The following is a 24,054-nucleotide window of genomic DNA, read 5'->3' as shown; positions in this document are numbered from 1 at the left end:
ATTTTATAAATGAAGAAACAGACACAGAGGAAAAGGCCTTGCCCAAGATCACACGGCTGGGTGGTGAGAGCTTGGGTTTAAACCCCGGTCTTTCTGCCTCCAAAGTCCATACAACTGAAAGTCTAGCAAATGCAAGAGCCAAGTATGGTTGACCCGGGACTCTCTCATGCAGAGCATGAGTAGGATCTTAACAAAACCTGGTGAGTGATGGGGGGGACCAGTGTGAGCCCCCCAGGAACAGTCCTGAACCCCCGGAATGCCCAAGTGAGAGTTTTCCTTTCTCCTCCAGACAGAAATCATCAGGAAACGCCTCCACAAGGACATTCCCCACCATTCTGTCATCATGCTCAACTTTTGCCCTGACCTCCAGTCAGTCCAGCCGAACCTGAGAAAGACCCATGGGGAGTTTATCTTCCTCATTGATCGGAGTGGCAGCATGAGTGGGACCAACATCCACCGCGTCAAGGTACCTATATGAGGACCGACCCCTGCCCCCGGGACTCAGGGTTCCAGGGTGGATCAGCTGTGCTGCCCCAAACCAGCTTCTTCAATACTCTGTTCCAAGCAGCCCCCTTCCACATCTGAACTATTTTCCTAAATGACCACCCATGGCTGCAGGGAACAACCTAACTTTTTAAAATCAGTTTGAACAGAGACACCCAAACTCAACTTGTTCCCAAAAGAAAACCCTGACGTGGTGTGAGGGGAGGTAGACCTGGGGTCCATTTACCAAGCGATGAAGTCATGTTTAGCTTTCCTTGGCACTCTGCAAACCTTGGTTGAGTGTCTGCTCTGGCTGAAACGCCTCACGAGGTACTGCATGGAGGGGGGTACAGAAAAGAGAGGAAGGAGCCAACATTTGCTGAGGCTTACCATGCATCAGATACAATGCTAGCCACTTAATGCCCGACTCGGTGTTTAATCCGGATAATAATCCTGTGCAGTTGGCTCTATTGTCACCATTTGCCACATTGAGGAAGCCAATCATGAACATTTCAGTAACCTACCCAAGGTCACACAGCTGGTGTGGCCCGAGATCAAAGTCATGTCTGTCAGTTCTGAGCCACCTGACATCACAGATTCATTGCACATGGCCTTAAGGAGTGCGTATAATCCAGTAGAAAATATTTGGTTCATTCTTTTTTTTTTCAAGTGCCTAATATGTGCAAAGTCCTGTGCTTGGCCATCTGGAAAGACAGCAGGTTGTAAACATAGTCCCTGCCCTCCAGGAGTTCACAGTCGAGCAAGGGGACAGCCCTGCAAACCAGCCGTAGCTGGTCATTGCAGTGGGAAGTTCTGAAGGAATGCAGAAGAGTGATAAACCTTCCTCCCCAAGTATCCAGAAGTGTTTCATCTCCCTCAGGAGATTATTCGCCTCGATTATGGCATTATCTAGCTGTTCTTTGTATTTTTGGTTGTGTAGATGTGTGTCTCCTCCTCTGGAGTTATGAACTCATTAAGAGAAAGGACCAGATCTTTCTCATCTATCTCTCCCCATGGAGCCTGGCTCTGTACTTTCGCATAAAAAGCCCCCAGTCGCTGTTTATTGAACTGGGTAAAGGCATATAGTTCGAGGAAATGAAGGATGCGGGAACAAGAAGAGAAAAGGCTCTGCTGTCACCTGAAATTTCACCCCTCCCCCTAGTTTGTCCCTGGAGCAAACTCTGGTTTCCAGGGCAACAGGACTGGCAAGGAAGGGCCAGGGGAAGTGGGATCTGGGAGAGCCACTATCTCCTCAGGCTTGCTATATGATTGGATTTAGTCCTGAAGTATGACTGAGCGATCATGTATGAGACCAAAGCTCCTGTTCGAAGCCTCTTGACAATGAGGTGCAAGACTGGTTGTCACCTTCTCTCCACCTCTGCTGTTGATCATAGGCAAGAATTAGAATGGGGGAGCTGTCCATAGTCCTGCTGAGATGCCCTCCAGGACTGGGTGGCCATGTGCATTTCATTCCATAGCTGTATCAATTTGTAAGACATCTCTTCCGTTACTCTAAAGCATCGTGGGATCTTATGATGTCTCTTAGAGAGCATTTAATCCATTATCCCTGCCAATTTCCAGGTAAGAAAACTGAATCCCCAAGAAGCTAAGCGTTTCCCCAGGCATCACAGAACTCATGAGGAAATAAAAGCTTTCCATATCTTGGATCAGTGCTCATTTTCCTTATGCTACTGATAGGGAATTATAATACTCTTCTACTGAGAAAACCTCTCTTCTCTGATTATGTCATTTCTGCTGCATAGTTTAGTAAAAAGAGCAATGCCTGGGCTTGGGGATCAGTTCTGCCACTGGCTTGCTATGTGGCTTTGGACAAGTTGATTCTTAACTCTGGGATTCAGTTATCCTTTCTGCAAAATGAGAAGGAACGATTAATTCAGAGAGGGCAAACAGATGTCACACGTCCCTTTGTTCCCCTCTCCCAAGGCCAGACAGACATCAATAATTGACCATGGCATTTTTTTCTCATGCTGAGCCTGGACTCATTCTCTATATTCTTGTCATCTCAGTGTTCCAGGTTGTTACTACCAGTGAGTTTATGAATGGAAATCCATTTCCTGAACTAAAGACCTTTCCAACCTTTACCTTCCAAAATTTTCAGACAATAACTTCCTCTGGCTCTCCTCTCAGTCCCTTTCACCTTTGGAATCTCTCCTGCTGGCTTTTCCAGTTCAGCTCACTGAGCCCAAGGTCATCCCTTCACAAATGGCTTTGCCCTGGCAAAATCCATTCTGCTACATATGCCCCTTTTAGAGAATGGTGCAGAAATTACCCAGGGCACACACTCCTTTCCCCATTGCCAATGAGGCCATAGTGGGGTTGCTTGGGTCATTTATTGCAACCCATTAGGTAGACATTTTAGGGGGTAAAAACTAGACTTAGGAAGGTAGGAGACAATAGAAATCTGAAGAGCCACACCAAGGGGGAAAGTTCAGCCAATTTAATCTCCTGCAGCTGGTCTCATTCTTCAGCTGCAAGTTGCTGCCAAAAACATGGCTTTAAAAATTCTAATAGGTGTGAGAAGAGACAATCTGTATGGATCAGCAGAGTCTCCCGCTAGCAGGAATATACATTAGCAGCTAATGAAAAAATAAGCAGATATTGACTTCTTTTGTAGAGAAACAAAATGTATTGACACAGGCAACAAAAAGAGATGAGGGAACATTGATGTTAATGTTTGCTGTTTACAGAGGGGGATGGGAGTTGGGCTGCAGGTCTGCGGAGCCTGCAAGGCTATATGCTGTGGAAGTTGCCAAGATCCATTTGCAACTGCTTCCTTCTAGATTCTGGAATACAAACAATTTGTCTCTCTGAAGACATGCTGAGATCCCTGGGGTACCATCAATAAACTACTTGGGGATGAGGGAGAGCTCTGTGCCATAGCAGAGCCACATGAATAAAGACCTCAGAGCTATGTTTTAAAAGCTGTCCTGTCCTTAGGTTTCGTGATCCATTTAAGCAACCTCTTAACCCTCGGAGCCTCAGTTTCCTTATCTGTAAAACAGAGGTGTTGCTATTAATATGTCTCCCATTGGGTTGATAATAGTAACCATTTACTGAATATCTTATATGTGCCAAGCTGAGGCTCAGAGGAGTGGCATAACTAGTTCAAGGTCAAGTTAGTAATGGGGAAAGTGAGATTTAAACCCACATTTGTCTAATTTCAAAATGTATTCTCTTATCCACTGTGCTGTAATACATGTTATAGAGATTAAATTAGATATTATTAATAGAAAGTGCTTAGCACAGGGTTTGGCACATAGTAATTGCTTGATAGTTATCGTTGCGCTATGCCAACACCACCATCATCACCATCATCCCTCCTGCCATCTCCTCCACCTTTCCTCATTATGATTATTTATTTCAACAGACCTCATCAAGGGCTCCTGGTGTTGCATAGTTAAGTAGGTCAGGACTCTGTAGTGTTCACAGACTTTGGAGGCACGGTGGCACATTTGGGTGCTGCCTCTACCACTATCAGAAGGCTCACCAATGAGTCATTTCACCTCTCTGTGCCTCAATTTTCTCTTATATAAGATGGTGATAATATTGTGCCTGCCTAAAGGGTCATGGTAAAGATTACATGAAGTAATGCATGTAAAGTATCTCCTGGGCATATAACAAATATGGACTGAAGAGACTGTCCCCTAAGAGATCTGTCTCTCGTTAACCATAGGTAGGGCACGTCTGATGCAGAAGGCCCTGGATGAAAGCCTCTTCCACCCACAGTGTGCCCTGGACCCAGCCACATGCCTCCCTTAGATGTCGATTTTGTTCTTGCAGAAGGGAGTGGTGCTCCGTGTTCTCCCTACCTCTCAGGGTCAGCAGGAGGTGAAATGGAACTGGCAAGCATAATAGAACGGCTTTGAGAAGTCAGACTTACCACACGGATGACAAGTTTTATGACGATGGCTTTGGTCCAGCCTCTGGTTGCTGTCAGCATATTTCTTGATCTGACGGAGAAGGGACTGTTGGATGGGGCAGAGGGGATGAAAGCACATCTAGAGGCTGCTTCTGTGCTGGGATGAGAACATCGATGGGTGGTGGCAGAGCTAGTAACATTTTCCCAAACTCTGAAAATTCCTTTCTTGCCTGCCAGGATGCCATGCTGGTGGCTCTTAAGAGCCTCATGCCAGCCTGCCTCTTCAATGTCATTGGGTTTGGATCCACTTTTAAGACCCTCTTCCCTTCCAGTCAGACCTACAGTGAGGTAAGGAAGGGGCAGGGCAGAGTCCGGAGTGGGTGGGTGGTGAGACGCAGAGGAAAAGAAGAAAATGAAAGTACAGATAACACTGAGGCCCGCCTCAGAAGCTGTCCTCCCATCACACACAAACCTATGGCAACTCCATGATACCCACAAGCAGAGAACTAGAGAGGCTGTCTCTGGGTAGGCCATTTGCTGATATCTCCTCTTCTGATATTCCTCCTCTTTAAAATAAAGACTATTTGGGGGCAAAGCATGGGTATGCATGGATAGGGGGTACAGAAAAGGGGGAGAGAGAGGAGATATCCTAGGCCTGCCACTCACTGAAGCATCTGTTTCAAGAGAACGATAGACTCATGCAAGGTTGAACCAAAGAAGCGAATGGTAAGGGGTGACAGAGTGAATAGGTGGGGAGTTGGGCTAAGAATAGAACTCACAAGGCTCAACCTACAATTTAGAAGAAGAGGACCGGGGCCCCAGCAGCACATTCAAAATTGGAGCATGTCCTCTCCAGGTCTAGGAGAAGGAACAAAGAACATAAGGGAGGGGAGAGAGAAAGGAAGAACACGTTTCAGTGAAAAATAACTTTATAGGTTTTTAAAACACAAAAATAAATATATTGATTGGCCCACAATTTTTAAATCTGGATAATCAAAAAGAAAAAGTCTTTCATGATAGCATCAGGGGAAAAAAAAAAAGACCACCATTACAAACTCAGTATAAATCTCTTCAGACCTTGTTCTATGCCTTTACCCACATTTTTAATAAAGATAGGATTAGATATGCCATACTATTCTGTAACCTACTTTCTTTTTTAAAAAGATTTTTTATTTATTTATACATGAGAGAGAGAGAGAGAGGCAGAGACACAGGCAGAGGGAGAAGCAGGCTCACACAGGGAGCCCGATGTGGGACTCGATCCTGGATCTCCAGAATCAAGCCCCGGGCTGCAGGCGGCCCTAAACCATTGAGCCACCCAGGCTGCCCTGTAACCTGCTTTCTAACACAACAGCCTGTCATAAGTGTACTTTCATGTCAGTAAGTATTAATCGGCAACATAACTCTAATGGCTACCTAATATTTCAATACACGGATAAATTGGGACCTATTGAACTAAATCCTTACAGTTGGACATGTCAGTTGCTTCCATATTTTTCTATTCAGTCATCTTTGTAGCAAAGACTCCACACCCATCTTCAGTGATTCCCCTGGGATGAATCCTTAGTCTTGTTGGCTCAAAAGACATATACCCATTTCAAGACTTTTGATACATGCCATTACCCCAAGCATGGCTGTTAGAAGAACATCTTCATGAATCAAGAACAGAACATCCGACATCCGAGGGGAAATCTGTCTTTGCTGCAGTGACATCCATCCAGAGTCCTTGGCCAGTTGGGTTCTACAGTGCTGATCCAGGAGGAAGGGAGTCTGAAGCCCACATGGGGCACATGATTTCCTCAAAGTACTGTAGGGATTTAGTGCCACAGGCAGGCCACAACTTGAGTCTCAAGATTTCTAGTATAACGGTCTTACCTCTACACCTCTTGCCTTGCTCATCAGAAAAAGACACCTCATTTGTGCTGAGCAATCAGTGCTTGACGTGTTACCTTTTCCAGGGGTGTTTATATTTTTAATGAGGAGCAAAGAAAGGACAGTGGTAAGTAAGCACACCATGAGCAGTATTTAGGGTATTCGTAGGGTGTTACTGGGCAGAATCACGCCAAATGAGTGGCCATCCATTCTTCCTGTGCATGGGACAGAGATGAAGTTGGTAACATGGGCCAATCCAGTGAGACCCAACCAAGATCTAGGGAAGCAAAGGACTCATCCTCCAGGGGGTTTACAGGTTGACGCCATATGGTGATTCTAGGGACTATATTCCCTGTCTACGGCCCTTCCCTGCAGGAGAGTGTGGCCATGGCCTGTGATAACATCCAGAGAATGCGTGCTGACATGGGTGGCACCAACATCCTTTCCCCACTCAAGTGGATCATCCGGCAGCCAGTGCACCGAGGCCACCCACGGCTTCTCTTCCTGATCACAGATGGTGCCGTCAACAACACTGGCAAGGTGCTAGAACTGGTGCGAAATCATGCCTTCTCCACCAGGTGGGCACAGGCTGAAGGTCTAGGGCTTTGGTTATCCTGGGCTGCCGTGGGCTGCCCTGGGCTGGGATGCCAGAAGTGGGGCATCCTGGAAAATGTCAGAAGGAAAGGAGAGACCTCCAATCCTGCAGTGCTTTGCTTCGAGGGTGGTGCAGCTGACTTCAAAATTTGCCTTCTTCCCTCAAAGTTCAGATGGGATGAGATAACCACACCTCTGCATTTAGCTCCCAAAGGGCAGCCTAGGTGGAGGAAGTACTTCCTGCTGCTTTGAGTCTGTCCTGGGGTGGGAGTTTACAGGCTATTGTGAAGGTGAGTGTCCACTGATGGCCCTCTTCCTTCTCCTTCACCTTCTGCCAGACGTTAGGATCAGCTCTGAGATAGCTCTGCTGAATCATGCTCTGTCCCTTTCCCCACCAAAAGGACAAGGACGGCACAGAGGATGGAAAGTAACAGTCTCTCTCCTCCCCTTCCTCCAGGTGCTATAGCTTTGGAATCGGACCCAACGTCTGCCACAGACTGGTGAGAGGGCTGGCAACTGTGTCCAAGGGCAGTGCTGAGTTTCTGGTGGAGGGGGAACGGCTACAACCGAAGGTAGGCAAAAGGGCCTCAGTCTCTTCTGGTGCTGGTATCTCAGAGGCCCCAACTGGTCATACAGCAACTCAGTGGTAGAGCTGGGATTTCATTTCACCCAAGGATTTCATTTTCACATCACAGTGAGAATCAGAGAGGTGGAGGCCACATCAGGCAAGTCCTGGGGCTAGTACAGGACCCTAGACAGCCACTGGATCACATGCTCCATCCATTCGCTGGGCAGGATTGGGGTTTCTGAAAGAGTCACTGCCTCTGTGGATAGAGTTGTGTTTGGGGTCATTTCTGGCTATATAACTGATGATGACAAATGGTGGCTCAGAAACATCTAAAGAACCCAGAAAAAAAGGAGATTATAGTCATCTCTCCATTTTATGCATAGTTGGTACAAATAACCCAATTCTTTAAAAATCCTTGTGTCAGTCCAGATCCTCCTGGAATCAGACACAGAGCTGGATTTAAGAAGTTCATAACTACAGGGACACCTGGGTGGCTCAGCGGTTGAGCGTCTGCCTTTGGCTCAGGGCGTGATCCCAGAGTCCCAGGATCGAGTCTAACATCGGGCTTCCTACATGGAGCCTGCTTCTCCCTCTGCCTATATCTCTGCCTCTCTGTGTATCTCATGAATAAATAAATAAAATCCTAAAAAAAAAGTTCATAACTACAAGAGGTTCCCTGGGGGATAATGTCTGTGAAAGAGAAAAGAGGAAGAAGCAGGAAGGAGAACTCTTCAGCCCCTAATGTACATGCAGGCTTATGAAAGGAAAGGAGGGAAGCAGGATTCACAGGCAGAGCTTCAGACTGCAAGTCTGGCAAGGTTTCAGCCAACCCAATAGGGATCTCTGGGGCAAAGAGTACCCATTAGGTAGGCAGATTGGGCTGAAATGCCAGGCGCTATCGCTGCCATGCTCAGTCATTGCCTGGGGGCTTCCAGAGAGAGGTGTAGTCTTGACTGGAAAGCTGGGGCTTGGCATCTAGAGACTATCACCTAACTGCGTTGCTTGCCACAAAAGGTCACACAGTCTTCCTCCAAAGGAAGATCTGGAAGACCTTTATGGCTGCCACAATCTCCAAATCATTTTTCTCATATAATTAATCTCATGTAACCTCCAAATCAATTTCGCAGTATGTTTGAAGAAATCAGCTAGGTGACGCTAAACCACAGCTATCAGGTATTAAACACCTATCACAAGGCAGCTACTTCAGATCTCAGCTAATCCTCCCAACTACATTGAGAGTTGAAAATTACTAACTCACTTTACCAGGAAAGGAAATTGAGGTCCAGGAAGGCAACTTAACTTGCTCAAGATCACTATCCAGTCCATGCTTTGACACAACTTTGTGTGCCCCCGGGCTAAACACAACCTTACTTTGGGTCTTGGGTTTTCCCATTATAAAATGCTAAGCTTTTTAGAGAAGCAAGATCTGCTCCAATTCTGACATTCTAGTAGTCTAAAGAGGTCAGAGGCATGTTCACTGCTGGACAAGCCACTCCAAGGCCTACTCTTCTCTGCTCACACCCCCTACAGGAAAGCTCACACCCATGCTCATACTCACATGGTCTTTGTGTTTCTCATATGAGCATGCCCCTGTTGACACATGCCACCAACCTGTGTTCTGACCCCGCCCAACAGATGATCAAATCCCTGAAGAAGGCCATGGCCCCAGTCCTGAGTGATGTAACTGTGGAGTGGGTCTTCCCTGAGACCACCGAGGTCCTGATCTCGCCTGTCAGCACCAGCTCCCTCTTCCCCGGAGAGCGGCTGGTGGGATATGGCATTGTGTGTGATGCCTCTTTATACATCTCCCATCCCAGATCTGTAAGTATCTCAGACATTCCCGAACAGTGGGGCTCCACAAACTTGCCCACAAAGCCATCCTCAGCTGGAAACACTATTAATTGCTAGGAATTAATTGGATCTAGGTTTACGGTTATGGGGGGTATGGTTGCCAGGCCATGGGCATGTGGTCACGGTGACACTGCTTGGATAAATGCTATCATCACAATATGTGGTTCTTAAGATCGCCTACAGCAGGAAAATTGGGGGAACGTGTTTAAAATGCAAAGCCCAAGGGACACCTGGGTAGCTCAGTGTGTTAAGCTAGCAACTCTTGATTTTGGCTCAGGCCTCAATCTCAATATTGAGTAGGGCTCTGCGTTCAGCAGGGAGTCTGCCCCAGGATTCTCTCTCTCTCTCCCTCTGCCCCTCTCCCAGCTTGCTCTCTCTCTCTCTCTCAAATAAATAAATAAACCTTTATTAAAAATAAAAATAGGGACATCTGGGTGGCTTAGTGGTGTGGCTCCAGGCGTGATCCCGGAGTCCCAGGATCGAGTCCCACGTCAGGCTTCTGCAGGGAGCCTGCTTCTCCCTCACCTATGTCTCTGCCTCTCTCTCTGTGTCTCTCATGAATAAATAAATAAAATCTTTTAAAAATGAAAAAATATATAAAATAAAATGCAAAGTCACTGAGCTCTTCTGAAATTAATAATACCTGTATGTTAATTAACTTAGAGTAAATAAAGTAAATTAAATTTCAAAAATAATTTAAAAAAATAAACGCAGAGCCTAAGCTCCAATCCTGGTCTACTGAATAAAGTCCTTGAGGGTAAGGCCCAGGAACCTGTATTTTACATAATCTCCCCAAAGTGATTTTGATAAACAATTCAATTCAGAACAACTGCACTCAGGTTTGTTTCCTCAAACACTCTCTTCGGGTCACGTCTCCTCAGATGAATTTGTGTTTTATTTACATGGATAATTCTCTTGTATGTGGTGACAGGAGTGGGATAAAAGTGAGGAATTTCTCAAAGGAAAGTGGAATTCATGCTAAAATGTGGGAGATTGCCTGAGATTTCCATCCTTCCTCTTTAGTGAGAGTCTCTACTTCTGCTTGAAGGATTTGTCATCTTGTTTTATTTTTAAGCAGGGGTCACAAACTCATTGCCTAGAGAGATTGGGCAGGTATAAAATGAATGAGATGGACTTCTAAAAATAAAAGGGGAAAATGCCATGGGGGATAGCGGTTGTCACAGAATCCATAGACAGGCCATAAGAGCGGTAAGGAATATGGCCAACGGGATAGCACACACCCATCTAAACTGAGTGGCCCCTACGCAGCTCTAACAAACTTTCCATGCAGGAATGTGGGCTCTGTGTTACATGTGTTTTCAATCTTGCAGGAGATGTCAGAATTTTGTGTGATATTTCCAGATTTTAGAATATTATGGAATCTTCTAAGAATCATGGTCAGGGTAATGGTTAATGTGTTATGGAGAGTGGGGCATTCAAACGCAGGGAGAAGATGCTAAACAGAATGTTAGTCAGTCTTTGAATAATCTAGACCCTTCCTGGGGGTCTTAGAGGCAGCAGATCATCAACAGACCCTACCACTGGAAGGAATCAGCAAATAAATGCCTTCTCCTTTCCTTACCCATGAGACTGGCAAAGTTTTCTCCTGCTACTAGCAAAGCTGTTGGGGAAGGGTACCCTTGCATATTGTGGTGTAAATATGACTTGCCCCCCTGGAAAGCAATCCAGAAATAACTAATGGAATTAGAAAAACATGACTTTTCAGCCCAGAAATCCCTCCTCAGAATCTAACACAGAGAAATAAAAGTGATGTAATGGATTTATGTCCAAAGATTCACTGTAGCAATTTTTTTATGGTGCAAAAATAAATAGCCACAACGCAAATGCTTAAAAATAAGGAGTGGTTGAATGTTGTTCAGTCAAAAGTTAAAAAGAATAGTTGATATGCAGGATTTCCAAGATGTTTTAAGTGCGAAATTCAAGATACTGATAAATGCAAGTAATATAGTCCAGCTCTTGTAAAATAAAAATTACCCAAAGCCCTTATGTTTTATATATATGTTTATATCTTGGAGAACGGAATGGAAGGAACAGATGGTTCATTTTGTTAATTTTGGTTACCTATTTGGAGACATAACGGCATTTAGAATTACATTAAAATTTTTTTAAATAAAGAAGATAATTAAAAATATAAACAATATAAATGTTATGAAGTCAGCTCCATTCACCGTCTCTTAAACAGAAGTCTGTCTAAATTACTCAAGCAAGCAGAAAGCCTTCCTGTTAGTCCAGATCCTCAAAGGTGGAATGTCCACCACCTCCTGTCACACCCCTGGCTGCCCTGCAGATGTTCTATATGACATCCAGCCCCACTCCCAGCTCTTTTGTCTCCCTCCCTCCAGGACAAGAGGAGACGATACAGCATGCTGCACTCTCAGGGGTCCAGCAGCTCCGTTTTCTACCACTCCCAGGATGAGGGGCCCAGCCCAGACGGCAGAAACTGTGCCAAGAGCGTGGGGGAACACTTCAACCTGAGGCAGCCCAAAGATGCCCAGCCATCCACCAGAGACTCCACCACTAATCCTGGTTAGTCCACTGCTCCTTGCGCTTCACTCTCTCTTCCAAGGAGGCCAGGCTTGCTACATTTTACTGAGCACTTACTATGTGCTAAACACTTTATACAATCTCACAGAATAGTTAGCAAAGGTAGAGATGGGTCCTAGTCTTCCTATTTTACAGGTGATGAAACTGAGGCTTGGAGACTTTAAGCAATTTGGCTCAGCTCACAAAACTTGAAAGCGAGAGGGTACAGACAGGTCTAGAGCAGTTTGCATCTAGAGCCTGCTAATAATTTCCATTCGGAGGGCACGTATTGATCATCTGCTAAGGCTGAGTACTGAACACAGCGTGGGAAGCAAAGATGACCCAAACACGGACTCTTGTCCTTCAGAAGCTTTCTGCCTAGTGGAAGAGATACAACTGGCCCTAACTCTGATAGAAGAAGAGTGACAGGGGCCACGGGGAAGTTTAATAAGCTTATTAAACTACAGGGTCCCAAGGAAAGACACATTGGTAGAAGATATCAACAGAGACACAATGAGGGCACCGATTCTCAGAATAGGAAGGAGAGAGGAGATTCCAGGCAACAGAAACTGGCTGAGCAAAGATGTACAAGCGTGACCCCTAGAAAACACACACACAATTGATTATTTATCTGGTATGTTTGGAGCACATAGTACATTGAAAAAGAAGGACAGTAGTTGGGCAGGTGGATTAGGTAAGGCTTGGAATGCCAGGTGAGGTGAGACACCTACAGATATTTCAGCGGGCAAGCAGCGGGATGATGCAAGAAGTTTCCAAGCAGGAAAGGAGCATGCAGGCCCCTCCCTCTTTCCCCACTGTTCTCTACCCTCTCCCCTGTCACCACCCTACCCAGGTCTAGACTTCTCCCAGCGACGACGGGCATATAGCACCAACCAGATCACCAACCACAAGCCCTCCCCAAGGACCCCCACAGCCAGTGATCCCACAGTGCCCGCCAGGAGATACCCACTTCGGAAAGCCAAGCTGCAGGACCTCACCAACCAGACCAGCACAGATGCCCCGTGGTGGCAGATTGATTTGCAGGTACCTAAGAAGAGCAGGTTGGAGCTGGGGGAGACCATAGATGGGGAGAGAACTGTGTCCTGCTTTGGCCACAAGGATGGAACCTGTCTACTACTACCACAAAATGAGCGTCTTCCTCCTCATTTTTCTAGATCTTCATCTGTGTGACCCCCTTTCTAATAATGGTACCTAGTGGTCAGTGACATCACCCATTCTCTGTACACCACACTTCCCAGCTGGCAAAGAGCATCCTCAGCTGCACTCATTTGATTTTATAGCACTCTGGGAGAGGCAGGAGTGGGGAGCTGGCCACCCCCACTCTGTATAGATGTGGAAACTGAGGGCCAGAAAGGTAAAGTGGCTTATCCAGGGTCACACAGCCAGTCAGGGGATTGCAACCGAGGACCCTGTGCCTGCAAAGCCCTCGCTTCCCTCCTCCCTCACACTGCACCTTCTCTAAATCCCAAGGGTTGTACATTCACTCCAGGCAGAGATCATCTCAGAGTTAGAGCCAGAACAGGACCAGTCACCCACTGTTCAGCTAGACCAGAGTTTCTCAGCCTCAGCACTATTGACAATTCTTTGTTGTAGGGACTGTCCTGTGTATTTGTAGAATGTTCGGCCGCATTCCTGGCCTATATCAACCATGATAACCAGAACTGCCTGCATTCATTACCAAATTCCCCTGGGGAAGAGGGCAAGATCACCAGATGGAGAAACACTGTCTTAAACCAAATCGGTGGTTGTTATTATCTGCATACCTTCTCCCATTTTTTTAAGAATGGGCTTCATGTAGCTTTGTCATTTTAAGTCAGGGTTTCATAAAAACAGCCTTTCACTCTCCCACTCCCACCCACCACCACCATCCCTCCCCACCTCTCCTAAGCTCTTACACTCCCAAAGGGCGGAGATATTGCCACCTTGTCCCCAGGCCCGTCTCTGTGCTTAGCCAGGGATCACTTGATGCAGTTGGAAGACACTGACCATAGAGTCAGGTGGGCTCTGCTCCTCAAACATGTTGCTTACCCTCTCTGAGCCCCAACTTCCCCATCTCTGAAATAGGGAGAGTAGTTTGTAGAGCTGATTGAGCTAACTGTCATCAGCAAATATTGATCGGGAGCCAATGTGAGTGGAAGGCTTGCAGGCAAAGGCTGATAGGAGGTGAAAGGCCTGGTGCAGGACCTGGTAGATACAGCAGGTGTCCTTTAAATGCAACTCTACTTGGTGAGAGCTCTGGGCAGCTTAGCATCTGTTCTCTCCTTTGCTTCTGGCCCATCTTTGCTCATGTCTCCCTGATCCCCTGCTCAGCTTCTCCAGTCTGATTCTCCCCAACACACTTGCACAGATGCACACACATGCAGTGCACGCACACACATGTATACCCTCCCTGCAGCCTCTGGCTGGGTGAAGGCCTGAATCTTAGACTAATCTGTTGTCATGGAAACTAGCAGCATCTGCTTCTCAGTGTGCTGGTGATGGTGGGGCAAGGGTGAGGGGAATCCCAGTCTCTGATGGGAGACAGGGATTAAGGATCCCTTGGGATGCAGCAGCCTTGGCTGGGTACCAACTCCTATTGAGGCAGTCCTACCAGTGACTAGTCCCTTTCTTCTCCCACACCCTTGTACCATCTCTGGGGCTTCAGGCCCAGAGGAGACAGGAAGGAGGACCCCAGCCCCTGCCCTAAAGGAGCCCCCATCTAATGGAGATGCACAATCCTCTTCCCAGTAAATACTTGATAGAGTTGAGAAGGCCTCGATGCTTAACTGTCAACCTGAAAACCTAAGAGGCACTTTTTCTGTTTCACCTTGCAAGTGCCTTTGTCCAGCCCATCCCCTCCCCCTACCAAGCATATGTGTTCCTGGAAGCACAATATTCATTTTTAATTAGTTTAATATTCTTTAATTACAGAAGTAATACATAGAGTTTGCAATGAAAACCCTCAAACAGTTCAGGCAGGTATAAAGTAAAAATATACCCCTTCCCTTGCCCAAACCCACTGATTTTCAGTGTTTCCTCCCAGAAATACTACAAACACACACACACATGCAACATACATATATGCTTTGAATAATCACAATACAAATCTCCAATTATATCCAATTATTATTAGATATCTCCAAAATCCAAAAGCAAATCTCCAATGTACTCTTTTAATGTCGTTTTAATTCATTTTTTTGGCATACAGTAAAATTCCTCTTTCTGGTGAACAGTTCTGTGGGTCTTGACAAACGCAGAGTCATGTAACTATCTATCTCCACAATCAAAATGCAGAATGGTTGCAATTTACTTTTTAAAAATATGTTTGATCTTGGACATCTTCCCACACTGATATGAAGAAATCTGCCTCTTTCATTTCAGTGTTCGTTGTGTGGCATTCCATTGCGTGGATCTACCCTAACTTATTTGTCAACCCCTATTGGGGTGCATTTTGAAAGTGTCCAGATATTCAATTTTACAAACAATGCTGCAACAAATCGACAGTATGTGCACATAGATATTTGCATGCTTGTGCATTTCCCCAGAACTTCTAAAAATGGAATCGCTAGGTCAAAGGAACTTGTACACATTTAGTGTTTATAGCAGACTGCTAAAGTGTCCTCCTCCAGGTGTGCATCAGGTCACACTCCCATCAACAGTCCATGAGACAGATCCTGTCTCCCCACTGGCCACAATGGGTGTCAGCAAACGTATAAATATTTGCCAATCTGGAAGATGGAAAAAAATCATATAACTTACTTTAGAGCAATGCTCACGAGAAAGAACATTTATTCATACTTTTATGAATTTTATTTATTGGATACTTTTTCTGTGAGTCAACTATAGATGCCCTGAACTCAAAGTTTACCTCCGCCCCCCATCCCAGTGATTTGTAAAAGCTTTTTCTTGAAAATGATTCTTTGTCATGCATGTTGCAGATGTATTTCCCAGTTTATTCCTTGCCTTTTGGTGTTTTTTGTACCAGCACAAGAATAAACCCACAACACAGAAGAGAAGGTCCAGAAATAAAACCAATGTACATGAGAGCCTTGATAGGATAAAGGTAGGGAATCAATAAACCCTAGAAACTCAATAAATGACTCATATTTAATAAATGGTGTTGAGATCTGTACTACTCAGAAAAATCAAGGAAAAGGTTCCTATTTCTTTATACCAAAATAAATTTCATGTGAATCAAAGATTTAGGCAAACAAAAATAAATCAAAAAAATTCTAGAATTTTTTTTTGAGTGGGAAAGACCTTTTAAGCATGACATATGAGAAGACATAAGGAAAAGGCTGATAATTTTAGCCTCCTCCCAACATACAAAGTTTTCAACTTTATGACAGAAAAGTGGGTTTAGAATATTATCCATGGTATGTGATTTTTCCATGGTTTGGACTTTATCCATGCTTTGGGATTATTTGTGTTGATGTTTCTCAGGGGTAGTGCACAGTAGTTTATGTGTCCTTGGGTACTTTAGAAGGACCTGGGGTGTCCAGGAAAAGTGCTGTGGCTAGGGGTGCAGGGAAGGGGACAGCCACCAGGAGCTCAGCCTCCTCCCTTCCCTCCTGCACTCCTAGCCCTTGTTGAACAGTGGTCCGGACCTGAGCCAGGGCCCCAAACTCCGGGGCCCAGGGGCCCGCAGACCCTCTCTGCTGCCCCAAGGCTGCCAGCCCAGCCTGGCCTCCAACCAAGAGACCCACACCTGGAGCCCCATGAAAGAGCTGGATCTTGGGTCTAACCTGAAGCCTGCCTCAGGCAGCCGTAGCCCCGGGGACCTGGGTAAGTGCCCACAGGGTCTAGGGCCTGACTGGGGACAGGGAGGAAATCTCCCCTGTAGCCCAGCTTCAGATGATAGGACGGAGGGCAAACGCCTTCATCTGGGCCCCTGGTGGGGATGGAGAGGCTGTTGCTCATCCCTGCCAGAGAACTTCTCCAATCCCACTTTTCCCTCCTCAATCTGGCCCTTGGGCTGGCTGTGAGGCTCCCAGATGTCCTCGTGGCTGCACTCTTCCCTGCCCAAGTGTCCCCACCCCACCCTATCTGGCCACCAGGTACTGGATTCCTGGTAGGTGGGTCTGTCCCATTTGGGGGACAAGTGCATACCATCCAGTTGCCCTAGGGAAGGATTCCTGTGTTCCTTGAGGTGGAGGGTGGGGGCAGAAGACTGGATTTGCTTGGGATGTCTGCGCCCTAGGGAGGAACGACATCCCTGGGGGTTGACCCTCTGTGCCCCAGCTCAGAGCACGGCCTGGTTGTCCCTCTGCCCGCAGAGCCGTCCCATCACCCTTCCACTTACGAGACGGAGACGTCCTCGGACTGGGAGCCCCCCGCCGGGGCTGAGACCGAGGAGCCCATCAACCCCGGCAGGCCGCCCACCCCAGGCCCGGTGCTGGGCAAGGCCGTGGTCAAGGGCTTGCGCGACAGCCAACGTTTGCAGTGGGAAGTGACCTTTGAGTTGGGGCCCCCCGGCCCGGAGCGGGGACGGGCACACGACGCCGACCTGTGGAGCGAGACCTTCCACCACCTGGCGGCCCGCGCTATCATCCGGGACTTTGAGCAGCTGGCGGAGCGCGAGGGCGAGATCGAGCAAGGTGAGCTCCCTGGCCTGCCTGCCAGCATCTTCCCGACCGCCTCCCGGAGCCCCTCCCCACAGCCCCCCCCACCGGCCCATCCCCCTCCTCCTTGGCCACGCCCCCTCCCCACAGCCCCGCCCCAGGCCCATCCCACTCCTCCCCTGGGCCCCGCCCCCCTCACAGCCCCGCCCTAGGCCCATCCCACTCCTCCCCTGGGCCCCGCCCCCTCCTCACAGCCCCGCCCCAGGCCCATCCCCCTCCTCCCTGGGCCCCGCCCCCTCCTCACAGCCCCGCCCCAAGCCCATCCCCCTCCTCCCTTGGCCCCGCCCCCTCCTCACAGCCCCGCCCCAGGCCCATCCCCCTCCTCCCTGGGCCCCGCCCCCTCCTCACAGCCCCGCCCCAAGCCCATCCCCCTCCTCCCTTGGCCCCGCCCCCTCCTCACAGCCCCGCCCCAGGCCCATCCCCCTCCTCCCTGGGCCCCGCCCCCTCCTCACAGCCCCGCCCCAAGCCCATCCCCCTCCCCCTTGGCCCCGCCCCCTCCTCACAGCCCCGCCCCAGGCCCTTCCCACTCCTCCCTTGGCCCCGCCCCCTCCTCACAGCCCCGCCCCAGGCCCTTCCCACTCCTCCCTGGGCCCCGCCCCCTCCTCACAGCCCCGCCCCAGGCCCTTCCCACTCCTCCCTTGGCCCCGCCCCCTCCTCACAGCCCCGCCCCAGGCCCTTCCCACTCCTCCCTGGGCCCCGCCCCCTCCTCACAGCCCCGCCCCAGGCCCATCCCACTCCTCCCTGGGCCCCGCCCCTCCCCTGTTCCGGGCCCCGCCCCCTCCTCGCAGCCCCGCCCAACGCCCCGTCCCACTCCTCCCACCACGTCGCTCCCTTCTCCCCGCCCCGGGGTCCCGTCCCCACCTCCCACCCCGCCAAAGGCCCCATCCCCCTCCAGGCCCCCCACCTGTGATCTCTCCTCCCCTGGCTTCAGCAACTTCCTTCTTCCCACAGCCTTGCCATTGTCTGGTGCTCCACCGCTCCTCTCCCACCGCTGCCTCCTGGTGCCTCCCCTTTGCGCACCTTCCACCTCCCCCTACACACACACACACACACACACACACACTCTCTCTCTCCAGGGCTCCATCCCTTCCTTGATCAGCCCCCAGCCCCCAGCCGCCTCCCGCGCCAGCCCTGAGCTCCTCCAGCGCTCCCACCCCGACCCGCGATCCGGTGATCTGTCCTCTCCTCTTTTTCCTTTTTCCCCTCTGCTGCTGTCCCGCATTCTTTCTCACTTCCCTGGGCTTCTCTTTACAGCGCCCCCTGTAGGGCTCCAGAGACAGAACAATGGGGCCAGCCCTAATCCCAGGGGACCTGCTCCCTGGGGACCACACCTTCTTAGGAACCCACTAGACCCAGTTGGTCCACGCACTCATCAATACCATTTATCGATTTTGGATCATTTGGGGCCAGGTTCGAGGCTGAACGGTGCAGTGACCATCACAATTCCCACCCTAACTTATGACGCGGACTAGCAGGGAAGCTGACAAGAATCAAATAACCATACACACAATCCATTGAGTGCATTTGTCCTAAGTGCTGTTAAATACAGGGGTTCAAGGGGCACGTGGATGGCTCAGTAGGTCAAGCGTCTGCCTTCAGCTTATGTCACGATCGCAGCGTCCTGGGATGGATCCCCCTGTGGAGGGGCCTCCCTGCTCTGCCAAGAACGGGCTTCTCCCTCTCCCTCTGCTGCTCCGTCTACTTGTGCATTTTCTCTGTGTGTCAAATAAATAAGTAAATAATCTTTTAAAAAATACAGGGATCCAAGAAATCCTATAACATTGGGGGCAAACTTTCTTTTCCTAAGACAGTGACTCCTGAGATCACAATGGTGCACAGTTGGAAAATAGATTGGTATAAGTATAGAGACAACTATTTGTCCTAAGTTTGTGCTACGTTTATATAATAACATATTGCTTATATTTTACATTATTTGTACTTCTGTATAATACTTTTTTTTTCAATGAGCACCTCACCTTACAGTTTACAAAGCCCTTGTACCTCCTTCACCTCCTTGGCTCCTCACACAGCCCTCTGGAGGCAGTGAACCACAGAGACTGCTCACCTGTTCCGAGGGAAGAGCTTGGGCTTTGGGGTCAGATCATCCTAAGTTCTGATCCCAGGACCATTACTAACTCTGTGTGACCCTGTGTTCTCCACTCTCCCGCTCAGGTTTTCAATCTTCTCTGCAAGATTGTCCCAGTGGGCCGGACCAGTGGTCCCCACTCAGCCAGGGGACCTGTGAAATCCTGCAGCAGTGTTTTCTTGTTTTCTTTTTTTTAAAAAAACATTTTATTTATTTTTAGAGACACAGAGAGAGAGATGCAGAGACACAGGCAGAGGGAGAAGCAGGCTCCATGCAGGGAGCCTGATGTGGGACTCGATCCCGGGTCTCCAGGATCATTCCCCAGGCTGAAGGCAGCGCTAAGCCACTGAGCCACTTGGGCTGCCCTGCAGCAATGTTTCTATCAGATAGCTGCAAAATGAAAATAGAGAACACATAAAGGTGGCATAGAGGTTTTGGGGTTTTTTTTAAGATTTTATTTTTAAGTAATCTCTACACCCAATGTGGGGCTCGAACTCACAACCTCAAGACCAAAGGCAGCATGCTCCACTGGCTGAGCCACCAGGGGCCCCTAGAGGACGTTTTTCATAACACTCAAGTTACTTAAGGGGTGTAACTGTCTTTTTGTCCTAGATGTCTTAGCTCATTTATATTAAAATATTCTTATTTTAGGGGCAACTGGGTGGCTCAGTCGGTTAAGCAGTTAAGCATCTGCCTTCAGCTCAGGTCATGATCTCAGAGTCCCAGGGACAAGACCCCTGTCAGGCTTCTTGCTCAGCGGGTGATCTGCTTCTCCCTCTCCCTCTGCTCCTCCCCCCCACCCCCCACTAGGGCTCTCTCTCTTTCTCTCACTCTTGCTGTCACTCTCTCTTATAAATAAGTAAGTAAATAAATAAATAAATAAATAAATAAATAAATAAAGTAAAACGTCCTTATCTTATGAAGTGATGATGGAGGTTAATAATCTTGGGGGCAGGGGCTGATGTCCTTAATTGGCAAGTGGGCAAACCCCTTGATCTTAAGGGCTTTTATGTGATCTCAAAGATGGGGACTACTGGTCTAGCCCTTCTTTCCGCTTGCCCAACTTCTGTGTCAGCGAGGCCCTACACTGACCCCCAGCTTCTCCCTCCGCAGGGTCCAGCCGCCGCTACCAGGTAAACGCTGTGCACACCAGCAAAGCCTGCAACGTCATCAGCAAGTATACAGCCTTTGTGCCTGTGGACATGAGCAAAAGCCGCTACCTGCCCACCGTGGTGGGGTACCCCAACTCTGGTAAGGCAGATAGGCACTTTTGAGGGCCAAATGGCTCCCCCTACCTTGGCTGGCAGAGGGGAACTGGGACACAAAGGAGCACAGACCCGCAGAGAAGGGTACAAGGAATGGCTTAGAAGCAAAAAGGCCTCTGGCTGATGATTCTGTCCCCATAGGGTGGTGGGTACGTGAATCCCCATCCCGCAGCTCTGCAGAAGGCAATGAAAAGGGACCCCACCCCCCTTTTCCCGACCAAATGAATGTGACTTTATTGTATTTTTTCAATTGGGACAACGTGTGTGTCCTCTGTAGGAAATTCCAAAATACAGAAAGACATAAAATAAATAAAAGTGCCTGGAATTGGCAGGCATCCAGAAATGAGCACGAATCACCTCCTTGGTGTGACCATCCTTCCAGACTTCTTTCTATGAATATCTACATGTCGAGAAATCAAAAGATCATTTTTCATGGATTGGATTATACCAATATGTGCTATGTTTTACAACCCAGGGGTGTGGAAAAGATCTTTCCATGAAGGTCAAGGTCTACCAACACCTTAATAGCTGCGGTGTTTTCTGATTTCACCATCAATGAGACAGTGTTCCAAAGCACTTTATCTCTATCAAATGACTTAATCCCCAAAACGGCTCTGCAAAGTGGATGCTATCATTACCCCCATTTTACAGATGGGAAGATAGAGGCGGAGGGGAGGTAAGTTAATTGCCCGAGGTCACCCAGCAGTGAGGGGCAGAGCCAGGCCTTGAATCCCGTGGCCCCCTCCGGAGTCTGTGTCCCCCCCCCATTCTTCCCACTGCCTCTCAAGGTTTATCCAAACCAATTCCACCAGCCTCCCTGTCACTAGACCTTGAATTTATTCTCCCTTTTGATTATTGTAAATTATGGTGCAAAGAACATGGTTATGCCCCTGTCTGCTTATGTCCTAGGGGTTAATTAACTCTCAGAAGTAAGATTGCCTACCAAAAGGCCCGCTCATTTACAATTGGCAAATATTTTGCCAAAAGGGCCCTGCCCCAGAGGTGGTTCCCAGGGTCTGCTTTCACCAACACTGCAGGCCGCTTGTCTTTCCAAACGCTGCCGGGCTTGTAGGCAAGGAAAGACTCTCCCTTTGGAGAACATTTCAAGTTTTTTGGGGCGATACTTTTCCTAGGTGCAGAAACTAGAAGTACTTTTTCTTTCCTGAATTACATATTGCCATATCCTCTGCAGCTCCTTTTTTTTTCTTTCCTTTTTGTTTTTTTAGCAGACCTCCTAAAAGAATGGTTGAAAACAAAATGTGCCTCTCCTCCGTCCTCCTGTCTCCCTCCTCCCCCTGCTGTTTTTATCTGTGGAACCAAAATAATCAACGACCCGTTCCCTCTGCGGGTTGCTTTCATTTCAGGCTCTGGCCAGCAGCCCAGACTGTTGCTCCACTGGGCATTCTCATTCACTGGGCTTTGTCATCCCGAATGACATTCAGGATGTCTCTTTCTCCCCGCCCATCTCCCACCGCCCTCCTTGTGTCTATAGCCCACAGCCTGGAAGGGTCAGGCCTATGTCTTAACCCAAGTCCCACAGCTCCGTAAGACCCAGATCAGTACTTCCTAAAGTGTGTTCCAGGAAACCCGAACCCTAGTTCCATGTCCTGCGCACAGCCATTCAGCACAAAACTAGGACGTCCCAGCTTAGGAGATACGTTTAGGAACCACTGGGTTAAATGAAGCGCAACACTTTTCTTGATTGCAGAACTTGTCAGAGCCTTTAGTATGTTAGTATACATCAGGAGGCTCAGAGAACCGACTGGAGTTTGCAGCTTCTTCCAAACTTACCTCTCCTTAGAACTCTTCATTTGTTTTGTTTTTTGTTTTTTTTTTTTTTAAGGAATAGTTTACATTCCAGTGTTCTCCAAGAGTGGGGTTCCCCAAAACACACTTGAGGGTGCCAGAGCTTCATCTCTCTTTATTCATCCCCTCCCCCGTTGGTGAGGCCCTAGGACTTCAGGGACCTGCCCTGTGGGAGGGGACCTCAGTCTCTGAGACCACAAACTAGAAGAGAAGGAAAATGGGATGTTCCAGAGAAAACCAGCCTTTTAACTAACTAGAAAACACTGCTGCTTCCTGAGCATTATCTCAGGTACAGCAATAGCATGTACTTATCTTCATTTTCCGGATGAGGGAACTGAGGCACAGAGTGGCTAGCACCCCATCCAGCTCCTAAGAGATGGGGATGAGCCCCAGGTCTTTGGGGCTCCAAAGCTCATGGTCGCACCTCGTAGGAAGTTGTTCTGCCTCTGGACAAGTGACCGACTGCAGGCAGACTCCTTCCTGCCAGCCCTGGCGGAGGGACAAAGGACTGACATGACTGTACCCATCTGACCCCTCCTCCTTGTCCTCCTGAAGGTGCTGCGTGGCGGATGGTCAACTCTCAGGTCCTGACCCGCCAGTGGAGGGGCCCCGCTGCTGGCTTCGGACCGTCTCAGACCCTGCTTGGGGAAGACTCGGCAGCAGGAGATGGCAGATTCCAGAACCTCTGTAAGAGCTGCCTCGGGCGTGTTCTGAAGCTTGGGCCCCGGTTGGTGTCCAAGGCCCCCTGGAAGCCAGGCTCTGAGTCTGCACTCCGGGCCCTTGCAGGGCCAGGACGAGGCCAGGCCTCCCGGGCTCTCTGAGGCTCAGCGTGACCCCAAAATGCCACCGTTAGCGCTGCCAGGAGGGAGCCCGCGCCCCCACACCCTCCCTCCGCCTCTCCGCATTCAAAGTCTGCCAACCCCAGGGGCTGTTCCCTGACTCGGATCTCTTGAGTCCTCCCCAGCACCGAATGCCAGGAAACCTAATAAACAAGGGGAAAATCGAGGAGCAAAGAGGCAGTTCCATCTGCTTGGGTCCCACCATCTGCTTCTCTCAGGATTCCCAAAGCTTCCTTTCTGCCTTTGCCTGATTTCATTGTGCTTATAGCTTGGGTCCTGAGGCTTCCAGGACTGGACCCTTTTGTGGCCTGACACTCATTCTCGGGATAGCTTTAACCCTCTGTGTCCTGAATGTGTGCGTGCCTTTTGGTCCCACCAAAGACAGCCTAACTGCTGCACCAGTCCTAACCCCTCCCTTCCTGCCCTCTCATGTTCCGTGAGGGCCTCTTGCCTTCTTCTGCGCTTGGGAAAGACATGAGAAGTCCCACCTGGCCACTAGGCCAGACACCCAGCTCATAATTTTTTACTTGGGGGGGGCCTCGAAAGTTCTCACAGACATCGATGGGGTAAAGAAGTGTGTGAGGGGTAGAAGAACGTGTGAGTCCAGAATTTAAAAGCACAGCCACTTCTTTGGTCCCTCAGAGC

At 48.7% G+C, this 24,054-nt stretch overlaps 1 protein-coding gene across 4 annotated transcripts in view; it reads left to right on the top strand.

Moving 5' to 3' along the window:
- The window catches only part of VWA5B1 (von Willebrand factor A domain containing 5B1), a 50,987-nt gene that overhangs the window by 19,223 nt on the left and 7,710 nt on the right, over positions 1 to 24,054 (top strand). For 3 of the 4 annotated variants that reach the window (XM_072828037.1, XM_072828036.1, XM_072828039.1), the window contains exons 8-19: positions 290 to 466; positions 4,601 to 4,711; positions 6,611 to 6,813; positions 7,287 to 7,401; positions 9,033 to 9,218; positions 11,612 to 11,795; positions 12,646 to 12,836; positions 15,778 to 15,855; positions 16,376 to 16,577; positions 17,069 to 17,389; positions 20,613 to 20,750; positions 23,126 to 23,257. In XM_072828037.1, coding sequence (XP_072684138.1) covers positions 290 to 466; positions 4,601 to 4,711; positions 6,611 to 6,813; positions 7,287 to 7,401; positions 9,033 to 9,218; positions 11,612 to 11,795; positions 12,646 to 12,836; positions 15,778 to 15,855; positions 16,376 to 16,577; positions 17,069 to 17,389; positions 20,613 to 20,750; positions 23,126 to 23,257 — 2,038 coding nt within the window. The remainder of the gene's footprint in view (positions 1 to 289; positions 467 to 4,600; positions 4,712 to 6,610; positions 6,814 to 7,286; positions 7,402 to 9,032; positions 9,219 to 11,611; positions 11,796 to 12,645; positions 12,837 to 15,777; positions 15,856 to 16,375; positions 16,578 to 17,068; positions 17,390 to 20,612; positions 20,751 to 23,125; positions 23,258 to 24,054) is intronic. The other variant, XM_072828038.1, reaches the window with a different exon arrangement.

The sequence above is a fragment of the Canis lupus genome, chromosome 5 (genome assembly GCF_048164855.1).
Source record: "Canis lupus baileyi chromosome 5, mCanLup2.hap1, whole genome shotgun sequence".
Classification (NCBI taxonomy): domain Eukaryota; kingdom Metazoa; phylum Chordata; class Mammalia; order Carnivora; family Canidae; genus Canis; species Canis lupus.
This window is presented reverse-complemented; position numbering and strand designations above follow the sequence as displayed.